Source organism: Eurosta solidaginis, chromosome 3, assembly GCF_040869045.1.
Source record: "Eurosta solidaginis isolate ZX-2024a chromosome 3, ASM4086904v1, whole genome shotgun sequence".
Taxonomy (NCBI): Eukaryota; Metazoa; Arthropoda; class Insecta; order Diptera; family Tephritidae; genus Eurosta; species Eurosta solidaginis.
In genome coordinates this window covers 50,225,762-50,250,518 of record NC_090321.1, presented here as the reverse complement: position 1 = coordinate 50,250,518, position 24,757 = coordinate 50,225,762, and the positions used below count along the sequence as shown (strand labels likewise).

At 36.1% G+C, this 24,757-nt stretch overlaps 2 protein-coding genes and 1 long non-coding RNA gene across 5 annotated transcripts; 2 read left to right on the top strand and 1 right to left on the bottom strand.

The window, feature by feature from the left end:
- Nucleotides 1–8,111: 8,111 nt before the first annotated feature.
- AIMP1 (aaRS-interacting multifunctional protein 1) lies at nt 8,112–9,261 on the top strand. Its single transcript, XM_067771656.1, has 2 exons — nt 8,112–8,297; nt 8,362–9,261. The coding sequence occupies exons 1-2, from the start codon at nt 8,226–8,228 to the stop codon at nt 9,181–9,183; spliced, it is 894 nt and encodes a 297-aa protein (XP_067627757.1). The 5' UTR covers nt 8,112–8,225; the 3' UTR covers nt 9,184–9,261.
- Nucleotides 9,257–10,893, bottom strand: LOC137243694 (uncharacterized). The gene is made up of 2 exons (XM_067771655.1): nt 10,492–10,893; nt 9,257–10,417 (listed from the first exon to the last, which is right to left on the bottom strand). The coding sequence occupies exons 1-2, from the start codon at nt 10,690–10,692 to the stop codon at nt 9,470–9,472; spliced, it is 1,149 nt and encodes a 382-aa protein (XP_067627756.1). The 5' UTR covers nt 10,693–10,893; the 3' UTR covers nt 9,257–9,469.
- A 3,597-nt stretch (nt 10,894–14,490) lies between these two features.
- LOC137243693 (uncharacterized) lies at nt 14,491–19,903 on the top strand. Of its 3 annotated transcripts, none has more exons than XR_010950585.1 (6): nt 14,491–14,850; nt 14,988–15,395; nt 15,468–15,698; nt 17,998–18,178; nt 18,249–18,572; nt 18,643–19,903. It is a non-coding gene; the product is annotated as an uncharacterized lncRNA (long non-coding RNA). The 3 variants fall into 3 exon arrangements; XR_010950584.1 differs by having other exon boundaries at nt 14,980–15,395; XR_010950583.1 differs by having other exon boundaries at nt 14,497–14,832; nt 15,223–15,395.
- The last annotated feature ends 4,854 nt before the right edge of the window (nt 19,904–24,757 follow it).

Genomic DNA, 24,757 nt, shown 5'->3' with positions numbered 1-24,757 from the left:
CGTAACGATAAACAGCTGATTACGTTAGGAATACGGATACAGCGATACGACATACGGCACCAATGACTCCAGCTTTATGCTGGCTGGCAACGGCACCATAGCAACGGGTGGTTACCATAGCAATCCACAAATCACACACAGAAGATTGCGCATTCACGAGTTCGTTCTGCGTATCTACGTCATAGTTGACTGCTTGAGAGAAAAAACAAGAGCTAAAGGAAAATGACGTAAAAATTTACCATAAAAAACAGCTGATCTTTTGTTTACATACGCAATGCGCAATCTTGTGTGTGTGATTTGTGATAGCAATCGGCGCGAGCGGTGGTAGTCGTGCTCACACGTACTTGTTGTCGGCTTCGCGTTGATGAAAATCAAAATTTTTAGATTTTTTCGCTTGACAGCTGGTCTATTTGATCGTGGCCGACCTGAATGGGCGCATAATCATTGCAAAAATAAAATAGGTTTTAAATTTAGTTTCAGCTTTTTTGAAAGATAGCTCATAGAAAATTATGTCAAAAAGCTGCAAATAAATTTGAAACCTATTTTATATTGACTATGATTATGCGCCAAGGATTTTAAGGAGAGATGTAATGAAGTGCTCATTTGAAAGTAAATAAGGATATTTCTTTGTAATTTTACAAAAAAAAATTTTACACAGTTTTCGCTAACAGCTACTACACTTTACTTGGACCTAAGAAGTACAACAGTGCCAAATAGCATCCACACAAAAAACGAACAATAAAAGCTTTTTATCAGGTGAGCGTGACTGTGTATTACGCCAATTACACTGCTCAAGTATCATTGTACCAATTACCATTTTGCACAAGGGTTTGCCCGGTGTGTGCACTGGTTGCGCTATTTGCGCAGAGAACTGAGCTAAAATCAAAACGATTTTGATATTTACGCATGTCTGCAAATATTGCACATGCTTTTTTCTTCGTGTGTGGTGAATCTTACATATTTTACGTGTGGTTCCTGATAATATAACAGCAGTAATTATTGTTTAAAAATGTTAATATCGAAGGCGTAAGGACCATCTCTAGCTTGTAACAGGAATTCACACAAATTCAATAATACATAATAATTTTTTATACAATTAGAACAAATGTTTCATTTGTTGCGCTAGTGGAAAAATGAATATTGCGCAGTGCTGCAATGAGTTGAGCTGGTCTTGCAATTAAATGGAAAATAAACGCTTCTGGTGCGAGTTTTTCGACTTATGCCGTGAATTACCAGCACTGTGGAAAATAAATAGTGATTTTTTATACAATTAGTGCCTTTTTTAAACAATTAAAACACATGTTTCATTTGTTCCGCTATTTTAAAAATGAATATTGCGCAGTGTTTTTGAGCCGTGTATGTCAAAATTTTCATTTCCATAAATTTCGTCGTTTTATATTTGCGCATGGTTTTTGTGTCATGTATGGGCCGTCTATGTGCGAGCTGTGTAGTAGTTGCTAACGAAAACTGCGTAAGGTTTGTATCATAAAATTACAAAGAAATATCCTTATTTACTTTCTAACGAGCCCTTAATTACACCTCTCTTTAAAATCCATATGTTTTCGACAATTTTAATTAACAAATTGTGATACTTTATTACTGGGGACGATTGCTAAACTCGACCAAAACCGTCGGGGGAGGTATTAATAGACGCGCTTTTGCCTCGCTTCCAATAAGTCGAATACCCTTTCGCCTTTGGACTATTGATAACAGGACATAACGCGTCTTTTCATTTATCTTTCCACATTTTTGGACGGTTTATTGCAGTCGACCCCGGTTTCAAACTGTTTTTCGCGGAGAACTTTTGAGCGGGTAGAAAAACTTGCTTTGCTTTCCACGACAGCAACCCCGGTAATTTTGACACTTCATTCACTGTCAAACGTATGTTCCACGCAGGTTCCACTGAGTTCCACAATAGTTTGACCAAAGAGTATAAATACAATAAGAGCCGTCACTCGTTATTTTTTTGGAATTTACTCGATGTATACTGAGAGTTAGTCGCTACTTTTTTTTGGGCGAGATGTTTATAAATGTCTTCTATACATTTTCGTGGGGTATTTGTGTTTATTTTTCGACTGTATTTAATTAATTTATTTAATTCCCTTCCCAAAAATCATAGTTGCACAAGGGGCCTACACGGCATGGATAAATGCGAGACAATTAAAAATGTCCCTCTCAGAAAACATTCGGCATCAATTTTTTCAATTTCCAACGAGATACTCGCCACAAAATAACGAGTGAGGGCTCTTATTGCATTTATTCTCTTTGGTAATACCACGAACAGTATTCCTGCCAAGATTCCAAGGGCTTTTAATTTCGCCCTGCAGAACTTTTTCATTTTCTTCTACTTAATATGGTAGGTGTCACGCCCATTTTACAAAGTTTTTTTCTAAATTTATATTTTGCGTCAATAAACCAATCCAATTACCACGTTTCATCCCTTTTTTCATATTTGGTATAGAATTATAGAATTTTTTTAATTTTTCGTAATTTTCGATATCGAAAAAGTGGGCGTGGTCAAAGTCGGATTTCAGCCATTTTTTATACCAAGATAAAGTGAGTCCAGATAAGCACGTGAACTAAGTTTAGTAAAGATATATCGATTTTTGCTCAAGTGATCGTGTTAAGGGCCGAGCGGAAGGACAGACGGTCGACTGTGTATAAAAACTGGGCGTGGCTTCAACCGATTACGCCGTTTTTTCACAGAAAACAGTTATCGTCCTAGAATCTAAGCCTCTACAAAACTTCACAAGGATTGGTAAATTTTTTTTCGACTTATGGCATTAAAAGTATCCTAGACAAATTAAATGAAAAAGGGCGGAGCCACGCCCATTTTGAAATTTTCTTTTATTTTTGTATTTTGTTGCACCATATCATTACTGGATTTGAATGTTGACATAATTTACTTATATACTGTAAAGATATTAAATTTTTTGTTAAAATTTGACTTGAAAAAAATTTTTTTTTATGTCGGCGTGGTCGTTCTCCGATTTTGCTAATTTTTACTAATACTATGTACAAACACGCACCAAATTGGCAATTTATACCATTTGGGCAATTTATTACGCAATTTATTATATAATAAATTGTAATAATAAATTGGCAATTTAAAAAAAATTACGTAATAAATCGTTTCAAACTGCAAAGGCAACCTTGTAAAGTGTGTTTATTGAGTAGATTTAAACGTCAGTTACGCATGGCTCAACTATATGGTCGGCTCCTCTCATAAGCTGATTTTATTTTTTCCATTTCACTGGAGTAGGGATTGTCAAAAGAAAATGGCAAACTCAAAATGAAACCAAAATATTGAACACATTTTCTTACAACACACAAAAATTTCAAAGTTTAATGTTTTCATTCCATTCCATTCGTCTAATACCAACACGCACATTTTGCCAGTCAGTCCTGAACAAATGTATGTTGTTGCTGTAGAGATGAGCCAACCAGCTATCAAATTATTATTTTGTGAGCTAAATTGAGTTGTATGAACACCTCTCAATTTAAATCGAAATCGCCTCAATATATTTTTCTGTTTGAACATAGTATAAGCATACATATAGTAATAGGAGTAACGTTCCTGCCAAATTTCATCATGATATCTTCAACGACTGTCAAATTACAGCTTGCAAAACTTTTAAATTACCTTCTTTTAAAATCGGGCGGTGCCACGCCCATTGTCCAAAATTTTACTAATTTATAGTCCGATATCGTTCATTTAAAATAGCGATCTGGGATGAATGCCCAGTAACATACATACAAAATTTCATCAAGATACCTCAAAATTTACTCAAGTTTTCGTGTTAACGGACAAACGGACGGACGGACGGACGGACATGGCTCAATCAAATTTTTTTTCGATACTGATGATTTTGATATATGGAAGTCTATATATATCTCGATTCCTTTATACATGTACAACCAACCGTTATCCAATCAAAGTTAATATACTCTGTGAGCTATGCTCAACTGAGTATAATAAGTATTAGTTGAATTAAAGATTTATTTATAACAAATTGTCGCAGAAAAATGTCTGAGTTTTTCATAATTCCATCAAATTGGCTCATTTTTTGAAGCTGATATTTTTCGGACCCATATTGAACTCCAGAACTGTAAGAGAATGTTTATAGGGTACACATATTTACGCAAACAAAGCTACCCCTCAAACATACTCACGGCGCTCATAATTTAAAAATCCGAAACGGGTCTAAAATAAGTGGGCAATTTACGAATCAGAAAAGCGTCGAAACGCGTAAGGGGGTAAAAGAAAATTAAATGTTTGCCTTTTATTTAATGGCCTAAAAGTTCTTAACCTAGCATGCAAAAATTATCATTTATCAACTATTTATATTCGTCCCAGTGGGTTTGCAACAAATTTTTAAACTTTGTTATATGAGCTGTTTAAACGCCTTTTAAGACTTATATCGGGCTCTTATTTAGGCTCAAATGATGTACGTTAAGAGGCTCATATAGAACGACCATTACAAGAAAGGAAATACATTGGTTTCGGCCTCTCAAATGTGCACATGCCGACTGTGAACGCTCCAATTTACATATTTTGGCGACTCTTTTTATACTCAGTTGAGGAGAGCTCACAGAGTATATTAACTTTGATTGGATAACGGTTGGTTGTACAGGTATAAAAGAATCGAGATAGATATAGACTTCCATATATCAAAATCATCAGTATCGAAAAAAAATTTGATTGAGCCATGTCCGTCCGTCCGTCCGTCTGTCCGTTAACACGATAACTTGAGTAAATTTTAAGGTATCTTGATGAAATTTGGTATGTAGATTCCTGGGCACTCATCTCAGATCGCTATTTAAAATGAACGATATCGGACTATAACCACGCCCACTTTTTCGATATCTAAATATTCGAAAAAACCGAAAAAATGCGATAATTTATTGCCAAAGACGGATAAAGCGATGAAACTTGGTAGATGGGTTGAACCTATGACGCAGAATAAAAAATTAGTAAGATTTTGGACAATGGGCGTGGCACCGCCCACTTTTAAAAGAAGGTAATTTAAAAGTTTTGCAAGCTGTAATTTGGCAGTCGTTGAAGATATCGTGATGAAATTTGGCAGGAACATTACTACTATTACTATATATGTGCTAAATAAAAATTAGCAAAACCGGATGAAGAACACGCCCACTTTTTTAAAAAAAAAAATTTTAAGTCAAATTTTAACAAAAAATTTAATATTTTTACTGTATATAAGTAAATTAAGTCAACATTCAACTCCAGTAATGATATGATGCAACAAAATACAAAAATAAAAGAAAATTTCCAAATGGGCATGGCTCCGCCTATTTTCATTTAGTTTGTCTAGAATACTTTTAATGCCATAAGTCGAACAAAAATTCACCAATCCTTCTTAACTTTGGTAGGGGCATAGATTCTATGATGGTAACTGTTTTCTCTGAAAATGGGCGAAATCGGTTGAAGCCACGCCCAGTTTTTATACACAATCCACCGTCTGTCCTTCCGCTCGGCCGTTAACACAATAGCTTGAGCAAAAACCGATATATCTTTACTAAACTTAGTCCACGTACTTATCTGAACTCACTTTATCTTGGTATAAAAAATGGCCGAAATCCGACTATAACCACGTCCACTTTTTCGATATCGAAAATTACGAAAAATGAAAAAAATGCCATAATTCTATACCAAATACGAAAAACGGGATGAAACATGGTAATTTGATTAGTTTATTGACGCAAAATATAACTTTAGAAAAAACTTTGTAAAATGGGTGTGACACTTACCATATTAAGTAGAAGAAAATGAAAAACTTCTACGGGGCGAAATCAACAGCATTTGGAATCTTGGCAGGAATACTGTTCGTGGTATTGCATATATAAATAAATTAGCAGTACCCGCCAGATGATTTTCTGGATCACCCTGGTCCACATTTTGGTCCATATCGCGAAAACGCATTCTGATATATATCTAAGGGCCACTCGCTTTTAAAACCCTCATTAATGCCTTTAATTTGATACCGATATCGTACAAACACATTCTAGAGTCACCCCTGGCCCACCCTAATGGCGATATCTCGAAAAGGCGTCCACCTATAGAACTAAGGATTACTCCCTTTTAAAATACTCATTACCACCTTTCATTTGATACCCATATCGTACAAACACATTATAGAGTCACCCCTGGCCCACCCTAATGGCGATATCTCGAAAAGGCGTCCACCTATAGACCTAATGCCTACTTCCTCATAAAATGCTCAGTAACACCTTTCGTTTGATACCTATATCGTACAAAAATTCTAGAGTCACCCTTGGTCCACCTTTATGGCGATATCTCGAAAAGGCGTCCACCTATAGAACTAAGGATTACTCCCTTTTAAAATACTAATTACCACCATTAATTTGATACCCATATCGTACAAACACATTCTAGAGTCACCCCTGGCCCACCCTAATGGCGATATCTCGAAAAGGCGTCCACCTATAGACCTAATGCCTACTCCCTCTTAAAATGCTCAGTAACACCTTTCGTTTGATACCCATATCGTACAAACATTCTAGAGTTACCCCTGGCCCACCCTAATGCGATATCTCGAAAAGGCGTCCACCTATAGACCTAATGCCCACTCCCTCTTAAAATGCTCAGTAACACCTTTCATTTGATTCCCATATCGTACAACACATTCTAGAGTCACCCCTGGTCCACCTTTATGGCAATATCTCGAAACGGCGTCCACCTATGGAACTAAGGATCACTCCCTTTTAAAATACTCATTAACACCTTTAATTTGACACCCATATCGTACAAATATATTCTAGAGTCACCCCAGGTCCACCTTTATAGCGATATCTCGAAAAGGCATTCACCTATAGAACTAAAGCCCATTCCCTTTTAAAATGCTCATTAACACCTTTCATTTGATGCCCTTTTCGTACAAACACATTCTAGAGTCACCGCTGTTCCACCTTTATGCCGATATCTCGAAAAGGCGTTCACCTATAGAACTCAGGCCCATTCCCTTTTAAAATGCTCATTAACACCTTTCATTTGATGCCGATATCGTACAAGCACATTCTAGAGTCACCCCTGGCCCACCTTTATGGCGATATCTCGAAAAGGCGTCCACCTATAGAACTAAGGATCACTCCCTTTTAAAATACTCATTACCACCATTAATTTGATACCTACATCGTACGAACAAATTCTAGAGTCAGCCCTGGTCCACCTTTATGGCGATATCCCTCAAAGGCGTCCATCCATAGAACTATGGCCTACTTTATCTTAAAATACTTTTTAATACCTTCCATTTGATACACATGTCATACAACCACATTCCAGGGTTACCCTAGGTTCATTTTCCTACATGGTGATTTTTCTTATTTTGTCTCCATAGCTCTCAACTGAGTATATAATGTTCGGTTACATCCGAACTTAGCCTTCCTTACTTGTTTGTCTTAAAATGTTTACTGGGTAAACTTAAATTTTTGCAACGGCATGCATTATTGGCTAAATATTTTTGAAACACGCTGGATTACAGATTAAAACTAATTCAACCAATAGCGTAATGGATAACTGACCACCAATATAGGACAAATTAGGTACAGTTTGGATTGAATTTGTGTGTTTCTTTCCCATATTTTCCAAAAAATTATTTTAACCCTTCCTTTGGGTAAATATTTGGGTATTTACCCATTTTTACCATATATAACCAATTTAACGGGTAATTGCCATTTGTTCTTTACCCCATTCCTATCTCTAGCCTTTTGAGCATTTGACAGTGGGTGTGACACAAAACAGCATTGTTTACTATATAGTTTGGCAGCTTAAGTAGAGGTTATGTTGCGAATAGAGTGGAAGACTGTGGACTAGGCAGTCGAATGTCATATAATGAAGGAATGGTGTTCGGAGATTTAAAAAAAAAAAGATAAAAGCTTTAATATAAATATACCTATTGTTTTAATAACAACAAAAATGCCATATATATTCTGTATACATAAATTTGTAAGGACTATCTCACTTTAAAATTTGAATTAAATAATCTAAAGTTTTGTTTTGAAACTGTGTCGAGAACTGTGCGTGTGAATGTGCGAATTTTCACCGATCAGCTGTTAGTTGCGCTACTTGGTAAAATTTACAATGCAAAACAGCTTATTTTATTCACAATAAACTTCACATGGCAATGCGCATTCTAGCAAATTAATTTTTCTTCATATCAGCTCGACAGTTAAACCAGAAACCAATTATGTCTACGCTGGAATTGATTGTAGCTAACAACAAACGCAATGAAGCTATTATCAAGTCTATCGCTGCTGAGGTAATTAGATCTTCAACCATGCACCGCTACTGTGTATAATATACAAAATCTTCTAACCTTGCAGCTGGCGGTGATGCGTGGCGAATTGTTTGCCAGGAAAAAGAAACAAGTGCAACAGGAAAACTTTCTTTTAAAGCAGCAAGTTGAAACAGCGAAGCAGCAACTCATTGCCCTAGAACTTGCTCATGGCAAGAAACAAATTTCGTTACCGAGCACACGCGGTTTATGCACGGAGGCAAGCTCAGGCTTGAACTCTAATACAGCGGCAACATCAACTTCAGCATCACCAGTTGCGCCAGCGATTGAAAACGAAAAAGCGCCAAAAGAAAAAAAACCGAAGAAAGAAAAGCCAATTAATACCGGCAATGCTGTTAATGGCGCTGTCGAATTACCAGTAGATGTTGGTCGGCTTGATATGCGTGTAGGCAAAATTATCGAAGTAGACCGTCATCCAGATGCAGATAGTTTATATTTGGAAAAAATTGATTGTGGTGAAGCACAACCACGTACTGTTGTTTCTGGTTTAGTTAAATACGTACCTTTAGAACAAATGCGTAATCGCTTAGTTGTGGTGCTGTGCAATTTAAAGCCAGCAAAAATGCGTGGTGTCACATCTGAAGCTATGGTTATGTGTGCATCTTCGCCAGACAAAGTTGAAGTGTTGAGTCCACCGGCAGGTGCAGCTCCTGGCGATTTGGTACATTGTGAAGGCTATACGCGTCAGCCAGATGCACAGTTGAATCCAAAAAAGAAAGTTTTCGAAACGTGTGCGCCTGATTTAAAGACCAATGAGGAGCTAATTGCTTGTTATAAAGGTGCAGCACTACATGTGCCTGGCAAAGGTAATATTGTGGCACATACACTTAAAAATGTAAATGTAAAGTAAAAAATTTGTTCAACAAAATTTTACAAATTTGAAGGGAGTCATGAATAAATAACTATTTTTGTTAACAGGATAATCTAATTTCAAGGGACTTTTATTACAGAAAGTTAGTACTTATACATTTCAAATAAATATGTAAATATATAGATTAATAGAAAGCATTAATCATTATGTAATAAAATAAAAATAAAAAAAAACAACTGGTAACACAACAAAACAAACCATATACCAACACCCTAAAGGCTAAATATATAGAAAATAAAGTTTTCAATTTATATCATGGCCTTATTTACTGTTGCACCTGTGGACGTCGAAATACAGGGTTTGGATTTGCCTCCACAACTATTGTTTTAGTGACTACATCGTATGCTGTACGATTATTTTTAAAGAAAATCATAATAAAACACATCGGAAAAAATAGTGTCATTATCATATTCTTTGCAAGCGCACGCACAAAAGCGCGTTGAAATGATGGCACCTCAGCTGGATAAAGTAATGCATTAATTGGCATGCGTTGTATTTGTACGCCTGGAAATTGTCTAACTAATGGCGGTAATTGTGGCATTTCTTCCCGTGCAGCTGCTGGTAAGGGATAAACTGCTTCTACGTATTGTATACGTATATGCATTGCCGCTTTGCCTGGTGTAGCACCATTATAAGCTGCGGTCCATATAGCCTCGTAGAAGCAAACAATTATTTTCGTTAGTATTTCCAGCATTATAAGGTCTGAAGAAAAAGCTAAAAAATCCATAGACACTGCGAAAAAACTTGTATAATCATCATCTTCAATAGCTTTACGCAGCACTTCTTTGTCGAGATCAAAGCCCAAATCCAAATCAAATAAGTTCATTACCGTAAATGTAACGACTATTTTGAGTAGCAACAAAATAACCATATCAATTATTTCAGCAACAACACGTTTCCAAAATGGTGCTAGAGCATATTCATAACCGCCTGTACGTTGTATTAACTCCATTTGCATTTGTTCACCCATTATACGATATTGATCAAGTACACGTCCAGGTGCACCACCGCCAACAAGCCCATTGGCGTCAGTAGCATTGAAATTGCCACCTACATTATTGCCTGGCATTTGCGTATTCATATGCGGTATTGTGCTACCACCCGGTGTACCGTATTGCCAACTCTGTTGATTTTGAAATATTTGCGGATAGCTACTCATTAAGTACCATGGAAAGAGTGCCATTGCATTTTGTGATACATTGGCTTGTTTCACCTGTGGGCAAAGTTTTAGTAGCTCTTACTATGATTGTATAAGAATACAACAAAATCAGTTTCTTTTCTACAAACCCATTCATTAAGACTGGAGAAATATGCCTCCTTTGTGGTTAGTTCCTTTCCTTTGGTATTTTCTGCTGCACCAGATGTGGTTGGCGCAGCTGATTCTTTATCATCTTCCAGTTGTTTAGTTGCTCTCAATAAGGGTGTTGAATCAGCGCCCATAAAATCTTTGACATCAGCTTGCTCTTCCTTTATCTGTTCGGCTGACATTTTTGAATTTCTTTTCTGAATTCACTACCAGCTACAGATTTTTTTTACTTAAACTATTAAATTTTATTATTTTTTCCCTGCAATATGTGTGTTTAATGTTTTACTTTGTTTTTGTGTCACTTATGGGGACACGACATTAATTTCAATTATTTAATAGCATTGCGCAGTGCTGACATTAGCTTCTTGTTTGTGTTGAATCAGCTGTGAATATTACCAAATCAGTGTTCGGAAAAAAGAATTCCTTATCGCAATAAAGGGCCAATAAAACTTCAAAAAGGTGCAATTAATGGTGACTTATAACCATAAAACCATAACCAGATAAAACAGCTGATCGAACCTACTTATGGAAATCAATGTAATCGATTCATGGTGCCATACCATAACGCTAACGTCATAACCACATCATAGCAAACCAATTGGTTTTTGGTTTCTCGCAATATCCATAACTTAAAAATATTTGAGATGGTGAATTTAATAACTTTTTGTAGATTATATTCATTGTGTTGCACACGTTATGACTAAGAGATTTATTTTTTGTGGAATACGTTTGTAATTTTTTTTCTTCATTTTTATGAAATTTTCACGATTTTTATATTAAGGCACCATTAATCGATCACATTGGAGATGGTTATGGATATGGGTATTGTTACGACTATGGCGTTAGGGTTAAGGAAGTTTAATTGGCCCTTTAACCCTCACGCCATAGTCGTAACCATACCCATGTCCATAACCATCTCCAATGTGAACGATTAATGGTGTCTTAACCTAAAAATTTTGAAAATTTCATAAAAATTAAGAAAACGCAAACAATTACAAACATATTCCACAAAAAATAAGTCCATTAGTCAAAATATATCCAAAACAATGAATAAAATCTACAAAATGTTATTAAATTCATCAACTTAAAATTTTTTAGGTTGGGGATATAGCGAGAAACCAAAAACCAATTGGTTGGCTATGGTATGGTTATGGCGTTAAGGGCCCATTACTGATATTTAGCATAGACTTGACTTGACTTGGCGTAAACTTGGCAACTTAGCCACGATTATACTCCACTTAGCGCATACAATCTGGCATCATAATCAATAAATGTCAATTTGTAGGACAAAATGTCAAAATAAATGGAAACAAACAAATGGCATCTCAAAATGTAAACGTCACTTAGAACTTACATAGAAAATCAAAATTCAACAAACTTCTAAGTCAAGTAAAGTGTTGCTAAGTTTTGGGTAATCAGTCACATGCAATGTTCATTTAACAGAACTGTAAGTGACAGTTCTCAAGACAAGTCAAGTCTATGCTAAGTATCAGTAATGGGCCCTTTAGCGTTATGGTGTGGCACCATTAATCGATTACATTGATTTCCATAAGGTAGGTTCGATGAACTGTTTTATCTGGTTATGGATTCATGGTTATAAGTCACCATTAATTGGCCCTTAACCACAAATCACCTACCCAGATTGCGCATTCACGAGTTAAAAATTGCTTCGTTCTGCGCATCTACGTCACAGTTCACCGCTTGAGCGAATGAAAGAAAGAGAGATAAAACAAGAGCTAAAGCAAAATGACGTATGAATTGCCCATAAAAAACGGCTGATATTTTGTTTTCATGCGCAATGCCCAATCTTCTGTGTGTGATTTGTGGGCCTTAACATATTTGAACTATACAAGTTGGTGGCGGGGGAAATACATGCCGCCATAAATAAAAATTCCATGTATTTTGTTTTTGTAATTCGATGGACTTATGCCAAAGTAATAACTAGATTCCCTATATAATTTTTTGTTCGTTAATGGGTAATTAAGCCCGAAATAGTAGAAATTCCGATTTTGCTCCTTCACCTAGAACAATCTCTAGGGTGTCACCTTTACATGGAGGCACGAAATAAAAGAGGAAGTGGAAAATCTGACTGTAGTTTCTAGGCATGGGACATATGTAAACACGTAGATTATCTATTTTGTATTAAATAAAGATAAGGGCATGTCTAAATGTGATGTACTCCTTATCGGTAATAAATAACTAGATTTCCCATATTCATTTCACGGTGTCCAACTTGCTCGAGTTTACAACCTTTGTATCCAACAGTTTTAAGACTAATTGTGAAGTTGATGTTATTTATACGGATTTTAGTAAGGCATTTATTAAAGTTTCTCATTCTATACTTTTCCTCAAACTTGATCGGTTAGGATTTCCTCCTTTGTTTCTTTCTTGGGTTTCTTCTTATGTGAAGGAAAGAAAACAAACAGTTATATTTAATAATTGTCGGTCTAGGTTCATAAACGTAACTTCTGGTGTTCCTCAAGGCAGCCATCTTGGTCCGATTTTGTTCCTGTTGTTCATTAACGACCTTCCTAGTGTTTTGAAGAGCTGCAAGCCGTTGATGTACGCTGATGATGTCAAACTTGTAATGCCTATCCGCTCACCCGTGGATAGGGCATGTCTTCAGGCTGATCTGAATATTCTTGACTGGTGTAATGTAAACGCCATGTCACTAAACCTACCTAAATGTAAGTTCATGTGTTTTACAAGGAAGATCTTCCAATCCCATGATTTTGTTATTGGCGACTATGTAATCAAGTAAGTCACTAAGTTTATTGATTTAGGCGTTACTATGGACCCAAAACTCGATTTTAAACTTCATATTGAATCTTGCGTGAATAGCGCTAAAGGTACTTTGGCTTTTGTTAAACGTTGGTCTAAAGAATTTAATGACCCATACGTTACACAAATTCTTTTTTCATCACTGGTCAGACCTACTTTGGAATATGCTTCAATAATTTGGAATCCGCGTTATCAGGTTCATTCTGACAAGCTGGAATCGGTCCAGAAACAATTTTTGTTTTTCCTTCGAAAAATCTTCCCCCCTATTGCAACCGGTTAAAACTAATACAGCTGCCCACATTGCAGAGCCGCAGGGAGATGCTTGGAGTCTTATTTATTGTTAAATTAATAAGAGGGTCAATAAATAGTCCATTTTTGCTTGGCGAAATTAAGTTTAACGTTCCTATTAGGCCATCTAGACATTTTCAATCAATTTTTGTAGCTACATGCAGGTCGAATTATGAAATGCACGAACCACTTCACTGTTTATGTCGTGATTTTAATAAACACTGTAAAAATTTAGACGTCTGCGACTCGTTTCTTGGTATTAAAAAATACCTTTTAACTACATTAAATTTGTAATTCGAAATGAAGCAAAGACCGCTAAACCGTGATATACTGTTCAACCCTCTGTTTCAAATTTGAATACCAGTTACTTGAAACTAGTTTGCAAAATTGCGTTGTGATCATTATTTTTATATGTATGTAATGAAATTCTGTATAAATTCTATTCTGCATATATTTTATCTACTATTAATTTGCTTTATTGTCAATTTCATAAAAAATATTATTTACTAGCTCCTTCATGAGTACATTTTAACACACTTACAACATTTTATCTTTTGCTTACTTCTAAGTCTTTAATTGAAATTGTCAAGCGTTTGGTTCAATACTGTTTAAATATTACTTTAAAATTGATGACTGCTTATGTTGTTTGTATCATGTATTACATCTGGGATTTAAGAGTCGGTATATTTGGTCTGTATAATTGTTTAATTTGTAGACTGATAAATAAATAAATAATCAGTATTTATCAAGACTATTGAAAAAGCCAAGTTTTTTTCTAGACATAGAGTCGGTTGTTGGATTATTTTCTAGTTGGAAGAACGAAATACCCTACAAGAATACTGACTATAATATGACTATCATCTGATTGTCAGCAATGTCAACCTAACCAAAGAGGATACATCCCTACAAGACGGAGGTAACCAGTTCACCAACACATTCAAAGCTTTTTTCGCTCTCCACTAACACATCGACGTTTCATGCTGTCATCGAAATGACAGTTCATTAATTATTCCGGAAAACATTGAAACGCAAAAAAATATAAATTGTTTACAACGAAAAATATCTTGTGCTTTTAGTTGTGACATGTGACGGAAATTAAAAATGTTGTTGCAGAGAACACCTTTTTGCGTTGGCGACCTTCGCCCAAAATAACATTAAGTTAATTTGAGTTGTGACATGTGACGGAAATTAAAGATATTGCTGCAGAGACCATCTTTTTGCGTTGGCGGCCTGCGCCCAAAATAATATTAAGGGTAGCGTTTTACAAGACGGTACACCACCTAATTTAAAAATATAAAATAATAAAAACGGAGCTCGAGGCGCGCCTTTTGATTCCACGTTTGATAATTTTTGATAAAAATTGGGTGGTGCACCGTCTTTTAAATCTTTAACATATTAAGTTGTATAGAATCGACGGGATGGCCTACAAGGTTTTATGTCAACTAAATCGCTCCCGATATGGTCGGGCTAGTACCTTAATGGTTCCCGGAACGTACCCGATCTGCATCCGGCAAAGGACCAACAAAGTCGATAACGGGGAGTGTCCTTATCGCTACAACAACAACATTATTTACTTTCTGATTTTCATTCATACGTATGTGCATTTAAAAAATAATAAAAAAAATGTTATATTATTCTAATAGATAGCATCTCCGCCGGGTTGCGATTCAGCTCAGAATATGCCAAAATCAGAGGAAATCTACAAAAACAAGGTACTTTACAACAACATGCTTTGGAATACGGTACCAAACTGGTTGGATGTGTTTCCCTAAAAAAGGGTGGAACTACGCATCTTGGTTTTCCAGTATTTGCTTCGGTAATTTATATTGATTTGTAGTGATTAAAAATTGCAATAGTAGATAATGTAATGTGAATTAAAACTGAATAGGTAGCCGGAGCAAAAAAGGCAACTGATCGGCATGCAACTGTTATTTATGTTGCGGCACCGGGAGCTGCTTCTGCTATCTTAGTAGCATTAGAAGCAGAAATTTCTTTGATTTTTTGCATCACCAAAGGTGTGCCATAACATGATAGGGTTCGCGTTAAGCACGCTCTCTTAAGGCAAAAAAAATCGCGTCTAGTCAGGCCCGATTGTCCAGGAATCATCGCACCAGAAAGGGTAAGTGAATTGGCTACCATATTAAATATATAAGCAAAATGTATGAATTTTTTAGTGATAATTTGTCATGCTTTTGTTGATAATCAACTGAAGAATGCAAATACGACAGAGTTCGAAGTTTATGTGAAAACCAATTAATTTTTTTTATTAGCGTTTGGAGAGAAAAATACATATGTATGTATGCATAGAACTGCATAGAAGGGGAGGAAAAATTAATTATAATCAGTAGATTTGCAAGATTTTTGTCATTTTCCCTGCATCGCAGTTGTCATTACATTGCGTTAAGAGAGGACATCAACACCTTACTACCCACATCCAGTTAAAATTATTGTAAATTTTGCTCTTTTCATCACTGTTTTAAAACGTGGAAAATTATATATCGAGCATTCCATTGAGAATGGTACATTTTAGCAGACTTTCGCATTGCCGGCATTATTAATATTCAATCCCTAGAAGGTTTAATGTAGTCATATCAATAGTTCCCGAGATGGTGGGGCTAGTACCACAATGGTGCCTGTTACCGGAACGTAGATAGATAGATCATTTATTGAGGATTGCACAGTGACTTGCACATCTCCTTCACAGCACCTCATCCTGGCCGACTTCCTTGATGAACCCCAGCAGTGTTCTTTGCTTGAGGGATTAAATGTGGGAATGCTCTGGCCATGGTGAGCCCATAAACTTAGCCCTACGTCTTGAAATTGCGCCGTAATCTAGAAGGATATGGTCCACCGTCTGCTGATCTATCACATCTGTATGTGTTGTTCGATACTATACCCAGCTTTTGCATGTGACTGTTCAGTCTACAGTGTCTTGTAAGAATAGACGTTGGGGTTCTTAGGTAATCTTTTTGAGAGGCCTATTAATGCCCTATATCGAGTTGTGCTGTAACCCCCTAACAGTAACTTAGATTGACTCAGGCCTGGCATATTGCGCCAGTGTTCTCTCTTTTCCCTCCCTTCTGCTAGTAAATGCCCCTCAGGGATCTGTTCTAGGTCCAACTCTTTGGAATGCGATGTATGGCGGGGTGCTAGAAATCGACCTTCCCGGAGGCACGGAAATTGTCGGCTATGCAGATGATATTGTCGTAGTAGCAGCGGCCAAGAAACTTGATCTGCTCCAAGCATTATGTAATGACGCCGTGGGAGGAATAAAGGAGTGGTTGACGAACACGGGGCTGGAGATGGCTAGCAATAAGACAGAAGTGGTTCTGATGAGCTCAAAGCGGACTGTGGATGAGTTGGTCCTAACCATAGGAGATTATCAAATAAATTCAAAGCCCTCCTTGAAATATCTAGGAGTAATCATTGACTCAAAACTAACTTTTAGGGAGCACTTCAGGGCGGTGTGGGACAAAGTTTCTAGAGTTAGTGGAACCCTAACGCGAATAATGCCCAACATCGGCGGCCCAAGCGAAGCTACCCGTCAGCTATTATCCAACGTAACCAGCTCTATAATATTATATGCAGCACCAGTATGGCACAGATCTAAAATGGTCCACCAAAAAGATATACTAGCAGCCTACCGCATTACTGCTATACGAATAGCATGTGCTGTTCCGACGACGCGATCCATGTTTTATCCAGGAAAATCCCAGTAGATCTACTTTCAGGTGAAATGGCCGATCTGTATGCCATTGGATTCAGCCGACCATCTGAAGATGCTAAGAAAAGCGCAAGGTCACGAACAATAGTTAGGTGGCGAGAACGGTGGGAAGATTCGAGAAAAGAGCACTAGACCTTCATGCTAGTCCGGAATATAGCGGAATGGTACGAGCGAAAACACGGCAAACTAAATTACCATCTCACGCAGATATTGAGCGGGCACGGTGGCTTCAAGGAATATCTAAATAAGCGTGGGATAGAGGAGGATCCTTTCTGTCCAAGCTGTCCGTCCGAATTGGAAAGCGCAGAACATGTAATATTTCACTGTCCTCGTTTTCACGGCGAAGGACTGTCTGTAAACAGAGTTTTTGGAGAGGAACCTTCCATTAGGAATTTAGTTCCACGAATTTGCGGACACAAAGATTGTTGGATTGCTGTATGCAAGATGGCCTTTATAGTAATGACGAAATTGATGATGCATGCCGAAAGGGAGCGCAGAGAAATGCGCATACGAAGTAGTGGCGACTAAATCGCCTTTGAAGTTACTTTACCAGGTCCTGATTCTAGTTATCTGAAATTTCTCTTGTGCCTTTGGAAAAGAGCTATGTGTGGAGCCCTATTTATGGAACACTTTTCTGCTTATATTAAAAACTTTTAATCTATTCTTACTGATATGAGTTTCTTTTTCATTCTAGGTAATTTGATTTTGACGATGTGAGGATAGAAATATCCCAAATATTCCAGCTGTGGCTGTAAGAACATACATTTGCTCAAATTAGAAGAAAACTACACGGTTGAGCACATCCAGTATCTACGTTTATACAAGGAGGAACACCACACTACTTTCACGGGGATGTAGCCACCGATCACGTTGTTGTAAGAGCTTATTTTAAATATGTTATTCATAAACACTGATTCTAATATTTTGTTTTGGTTTTTACTTTAGAGTCAACCTGTTATATAAGCGATGTCAGCTATGCCTGTAACTTAAGCGCCTTCAGATGTAATAGTTACCGCGGACGCGGTCACAGGAGTGGTTCACTACGTGGGGATTACACTACTCAAGGACTTTCAATATCGGAAGGTTTTCCAGCACCATAACACACCAACAATATGTGCAATCACCCGAATAAATTGTACAACAAACGTTAACACCACATCATCAGCCAGCAGCAACAACAAGAATCGCAACAAGTTCAAACTTCTAATCAATTAATGACTAGTGAACCACTATCCTGCACTCCAGGATGTAGCCGCCAATCACGTTGTTGTAAGAGCTTACTTTAAACATGTTATTCATTAACACTGATTCTAATATTTTGTTTTGGTTTTTACTTTAGAGTCAACCGGTTATGTAAGCGATGTCAACTATGCCTGTAACTTAAGGGCCTTCAAATGTAATAGTTACTGGGGACGCAGCCGTGGGAGTAGTTCACTACGTGGAGATTACACTAATCAACGACTTTCAATATCGGAAGGCTTTCCAGCACCATAACAACACCAACAATAAATTTTGTACAACAGACGTTAACACCACATCAGCAGCCAGCAGCAACAACAAGAATCGCAACAAGTTGAAACTTCTAATCAATTAATGACAAGTGAACCACCAACATATTCGCAATATGCGCATCCATCAACAGCAACATATGTCGCCAACTTTGCAACACAAAATCCAATGCTTCATCCAGCGTCAGCTGCATAAAAAGCCACTGGTACATCGTTATATGTTTCACATATGCAACATATGTATGCGAATGCACTTGAGGTGTGCAATTATAAGTGGTCCATTTGTTTATTCGCCCGAATATCAATATATACCAGGTGAAGATAGCCAACGCCATTCTACTTTATGCATCGTCTAGAGAAGCTAGAACATTTACAATTTAAAAATTGTGGGATTTTCATACAGCTACACCAAGCTTCAACAAATTATTGGACCATGAGATTTCTCATATGCCCAATAGTCAGTATTTAAAATGTAAATTATGCCATTGGGACTAAAGCACATTCAAGTATGAATTTTAGTATACATGCACAACACGCTGAAACAATTGATGTAACAACGAAAAGTCTAGAATTAACTGTTTGTCCATATTGTAATCAAGAACTTGCATCACAATGGTACCTACGCAAACACAGGAACATGAGAAAACAATGGATAAAAGAACATCTTTTTTCGAATGTGGTGAAGAATTTAGAACAAATACAAGTTTACGTGTGCATGTTTATGAAAAGTTTGCTCGTTGTACACTACAAGATCTGAACGGAAATATCCTCAGAGTATGGTTACACCTATGTGGCATCTACAAGTTATTTATAATGACGAAATGAATTACAGTGCTTATTTGGATTGTGGTGATGCTCCTGACATGCTGCGTATATTCCGCTACGTCTGATCTTACTATACCTACCAAACTAATATGACTCTGTAAACTGATAATGAGCAACACCACCACCGCATGAATAGTGTATTTATATAGTTTATGAATATAAAAATGCAAATATGTAAATATTACTAGAATAATAGGACATGATTTTAAATGTAAAAATTATTTTAAACATGCATTATTTATGAATTAAATATTATTTAAACAAAAAGGACGCGTTTCATTCATATAAAAAGCGAATTGACAGAAGGTAACCGATACGGGTAACCGATAGGTCAGTTACCCGTGTTGTTGTTGTTGTATATGTTTTGGTTAGCGATAACGAAAACATAACTGATGAAGTAACTTAAAAATGTAAATAACATCGAGCGAGAAGGAATGTCGAAAACACAATAGGTAAGAGCGAGAGAGTGAGTCACACGTACACTATTTTGAGAGAGCGCATGCGTTACCTTTTTCACGACAGCAATGTAAAAGTCATTAAGACGATAATTGGTGAACAAGTTATTGGTGACGATTAAGTAATCGAATAGGGAACGGGTACCTGTCTTGTAGGGATATAATAAGAGCCGTCACTCGTTTTTTTTAGGCATTTACTCGATGTAAACTATGAGGTAGTCGCTACTTTTTTTTTGGGCGAGATGTTTATAAATGTCGTCTATAAATTTTCATGGGGTATTTGTGTTTATTTTTCCGACTGTATTTAATTAATTATTTAATTCTCTTTCCAAAAAACACGTTTGCATAAAGTGACAACACCGCATGGATAAATAGAAGGTAATTCAAAAATGTCCCTCATAAAACAAAAGTAGCGACTACCTCATAGTTTACATCGAGTAAATGCCTAAAAAATAACGAGTGACGGCTCTTATTATATTTATCCTCTTTGACCTAACGATCAGCGCCTCATACAAACTTTCTATCACAAACTTAAGGGGACTTGCTCAAATGTCATGTAAACAACTGTGTACGTGTGAGTTTTTGTCTCCTTCTTATACACCAACATGGCCTACTGATTAAGTATATAGCCGTACTGCTCACTCTCATTCCTTTTCCTGGATCAGTGCTGACACTCTAACTATCAAAAAGTGTCATAAATGATAGTTTACTGTAGATATCAGGTTTGACTGTTATACTATCATAAATGACCATTGTTAAATTCCGCCAAAAATGAAACAATGCTTTTTGCTTTTTATTTACTTTATTTCATTACGTTTTTAATTTTGTACGTGATAAAAGCATACGTGTTTGTTATTTGTTTAAAATAAATAATTTTATAAGAATTCGAGTTCAGAATGTTCAATTTAAATTCAGAAAATAACAAAACAACAGAAGAGCGCTTTCCTCATGCGGAAACACATTTAAAAATGAATCACCACTAACCACTATTATTTTTCGCGTATCAATTTTTTGAGTGCGCCCCATACATTCCGACAGCTTTTGGTATTTTTTAATATTATTTTCGATATTTTTTCTTTTAGCATGGAGCTTTGAAATGCTCTCTTTTTCATTTTTTAAACTTATTTTTTATATGGTTTTCGTCGGTTGAAAATGGCGGAATTTAAAAAATAACAAAACAACCGTGATAATCATTTGATTGTCATATGACAGTCCGTAGTGACAACATGATTAAATCGGATAAACTGTTCTCGCATACATAAAATTCCGTTGAGAATTATATATTTGTCTCACATGCATAATGGTATCTGCTGTATGTTCTTTTGTTCTGTACCAGGTGTCCGAAGCTTTCCCAGTTTGTGTCCTTTTTCATGATTATAGGCTGTCGTCGGGAACATGCGGACATGCGTGAGCGAACAAAGGAACATACATAAATTTGAGTATCAATGTTTACGTCATCGCAGGATCAGCATTGTCAATTACAAGTGTGAGTGTATTAGTAAAACTGTCAGCGTTTCTTGTAGGGTAAAGGAGACACGAAAAAAGAATTCATAAGCAAGATGGCCGACCGACCTTTAAAGGGCTAATTAAACTTCCTTAACCCTAACGCCATAGCCGTAACCATACCCATATCCATAACCATCCCCAATGTGATCGATTAATGGTGGCTTAACCTAAAAATTGTAAAAATTTCATAAAAATGAAGAAAGCGCAAAAAATTCCAAACATATTCTACAAAAAATAAGTCTGTTAGTCATAACGTATCCAAAACAATGAAAAAAAACTACAAAAAGTTATTAAATTCACCAAACTCAAATATTTTTAGGTTATGGATATGGCGAGAAACCAAAAACCAATTGATTGGCTATGATATGGTTATGGCGTTATCGTTATGGTATGGCACCATTAATCGATTACATTGATTTCCATCACAAATCACCTACGCAGATTGCGGATTCACGAGTTCAAAATTGCTTCATTCTGCGCAACCACGTCATAGTGGACTGCTTGAGGGAATGTAAGAGAGAAAAGGAAAATGATGTATGAATTTCCCATAAAAAACAGCTGATCTAATGTTCTAAGATGCGCAATGCGCAATCATTGTTTACTATATAGTTTGGCAGCTTAAGTCGAGGTTATGTTGCGAATGAGTGGAAGGCAGTGGACTAGGCAGTCGAATGTCATATAATGAAGGAATGGTGTTCGGAGTTTTTTCAAAGTTAAAAAAAAAAAAATGATAAAGCTTTAATATAAATAAAACTATTGTTTTAATAACAACAAAAACGCCTTATATATTCTATAGACATAAATTCGTAAGGATTATCTCAGTTTAAAATTTGAATTAAATAATCTAAAGTTTTTGTTTGAAACTGAGTCGAGAACTGTGCGTGTTAATGTGCGAATTTTCACCGATCAGCTGTTAGTTGCGCTACTTGGTAAAATTTACAATGTGCGCAATTTTCTTGTGTGATTTGTGGATTTCCATAAGGTAGGTTCTATCAGCTGTTTGTTCTGGTTATGGTTTTATGGTTATAAGTTACCATTAATTGGCCCTTTACATAGTGCCTAGGGATGGGACATAGGCGAACATGTATGTAGATTTACTTTGATAGGGTATACGCATCGCAACGGGTCTGAAAAAATGGAAAGCGTGTTGATATTTTAAAAACTTTGAGGACAATCGCTGATTTTAGTCAATACTGAAAGTCTTAAAATTATCTTTGACTATTTATTGGGAAAAAGAGCCGCATAAACCGGCCCCGGGAGGTGATGGTCACCCCGACATCCCTTCCATTTCCACAACCCCAGAACTAAATCATTCATTACCTTTGGTGACTTTTTTCAGGAAGGAAGCTTTGAAAACTTCAAAGTCAGTGTTGAAGTTAAGCCACACTAAACCTTCTACAAAGTACTTTTCCGCCGGCATAACGCATCAAGTATTACGGTGGGAGGTTTATTAAGCACTAGGGTATACGCATTGTAAATTTTACCAAGTAGCGCAACTAACAGCTGATCGATGAAAATTCGCACATTCACACGCACAGTTCTCGACTCAGTTTCAAAAAAAAACTTTAGATTATTTAATGCAAATTTTAAAGTGAGATAATCCTTACAAATTTATGTATACAAAATATATATGGCGTTTTTGTTGTTATTAAAATAATAGTTTTATTTATATTAAAGCTTTTATCATTTTTTTTTTAACTGTGAAAAATCTCCGAACACCATTCCTTCATTATATGACATTCGACTGCCTAGTCCACTGCCTTCCACTCTATTCGCAACATAACCTCTACTTAAGCTGCCAAACTATATAGTAAACAATGGGTATACGTCTGTCTAACATAACGAAAATTACAATAGGGGGACTCATGATAGCATATAAACTTATAAGGTGTAAAATTATATCCATTTACACACGCGGTTATATGAACGCACCTAGTAATACTCTTGATAAACTTGATTGTTTTTCAGCTGTATTATTTCCAAAAAAATTTTTTTGATTGTTATACAAATTAAAAAATACCAAGATTAAGTGAAAAATCAAAACTAAAACGTCTTTACTAAGATATTCTTGTAAATTACTTGCTGGTGTTGGAGATTTCTGATGAAAATGCCTGCTGTAATGTCTGCAAGGTTGCATTCCTTTGTGTTTATCGCGTTTACACAATGAAATGTGCGCGTAAATTTATACAAATTGTGTAAATGATTTTTCATACAAAATTTGACAGCTCGTGCGTAAACTAGATAAATTTATACGTTTACACACTTTATAAGGCATTTATACGGTTACATGAGTCCCCCTAATGAAAATGGCGCCAAGCCAAAACCGGTCTCTTCCAAAACAAAGATGATAACGGTCATTACATTGTTTTGTTTTTTGGGTAGGAACCATTTTTTTTTATTTATTACAAGGGAGTAAATAGAACACTGTACACAACTACTTTTATCTTTGAATGTTTTGATAATTTTCAATTAAAACATAATACTTCCGTAGCAATACAATACAATAGGGGGACTCATGAAAGCATATAAACTTATAAGGTGTAAAATTATATCCATTTACACACGCGGTTATATGAACGCACCTAGTAATACTCTTGATAAACTTGATTGTTTATCAGCTGTATTATTGCCAAACAAAATTTTTTTGATTGTTATAGAAATTAAAAAATGCCAAGATTAAGTGAAAAATCAAAACTAAAACGCCTTTACTTGCTGATGTTGGAGATTTCTGATGAAAATGCCTGCTGTAATGTCTGCAAGGTTGCATTCCTTTGAGTTTACCACGTTTACACAATGAAATATGCGCGTATATTTATACAAATTAGGGGGACTCATGGAACCGTATAAATGCCTTGTAAAGTGTGTAAACGTATAAATTTATCTAGTGCGTAAACGAACTGTCAAATTTTGTATGAAAAATCATTTACACAATTTGTATAAATTTACGCGCACATTTCATTGTGTAAACGAGGTAAACTCAAAGGAATGCAACCTTGCAGACATTACAGCAGGCATTTCAGAAATCTCCAACATCAGCAAGTCATTTACAAGAATATCTTAGTAAAGGCGTTTTAGTTTTGATTTTTCACTTAATCTTGGCATTTTTTAATTTGTATAACAATCAAAAAATTTTTGTTTGGCAATATTACAGCTGATAAAA

Excerpts from the sequence above, each read along its gene's own strand:
- AIMP1 (XM_067771656.1), top strand. The coding sequence starts at position 8,226 with ATGTCTACGCTGGAATTGATTGTAGCTAACAACAAACGCAATGAAGCT. Across the intron at positions 8,298-8,361 it reads TCAAGTCTATCGCTGCTGAG|CTGGCGGTGATGCGTGGCGA; the intron begins GTAATTAGATCT and ends CTAACCTTGCAG.
- LOC137243694 (XM_067771655.1), bottom strand. The coding sequence starts at position 10,692 with ATGTCAGCCGAACAGATAAAGGAAGAGCAAGCTGATGTCAAAGATTTT. Across the intron at positions 10,418-10,491 it reads TCTCCAGTCTTAATGAATGG|GTGAAACAAGCCAATGTATC; the intron begins GTTTGTAGAAAA and ends CTTTGCCCACAG.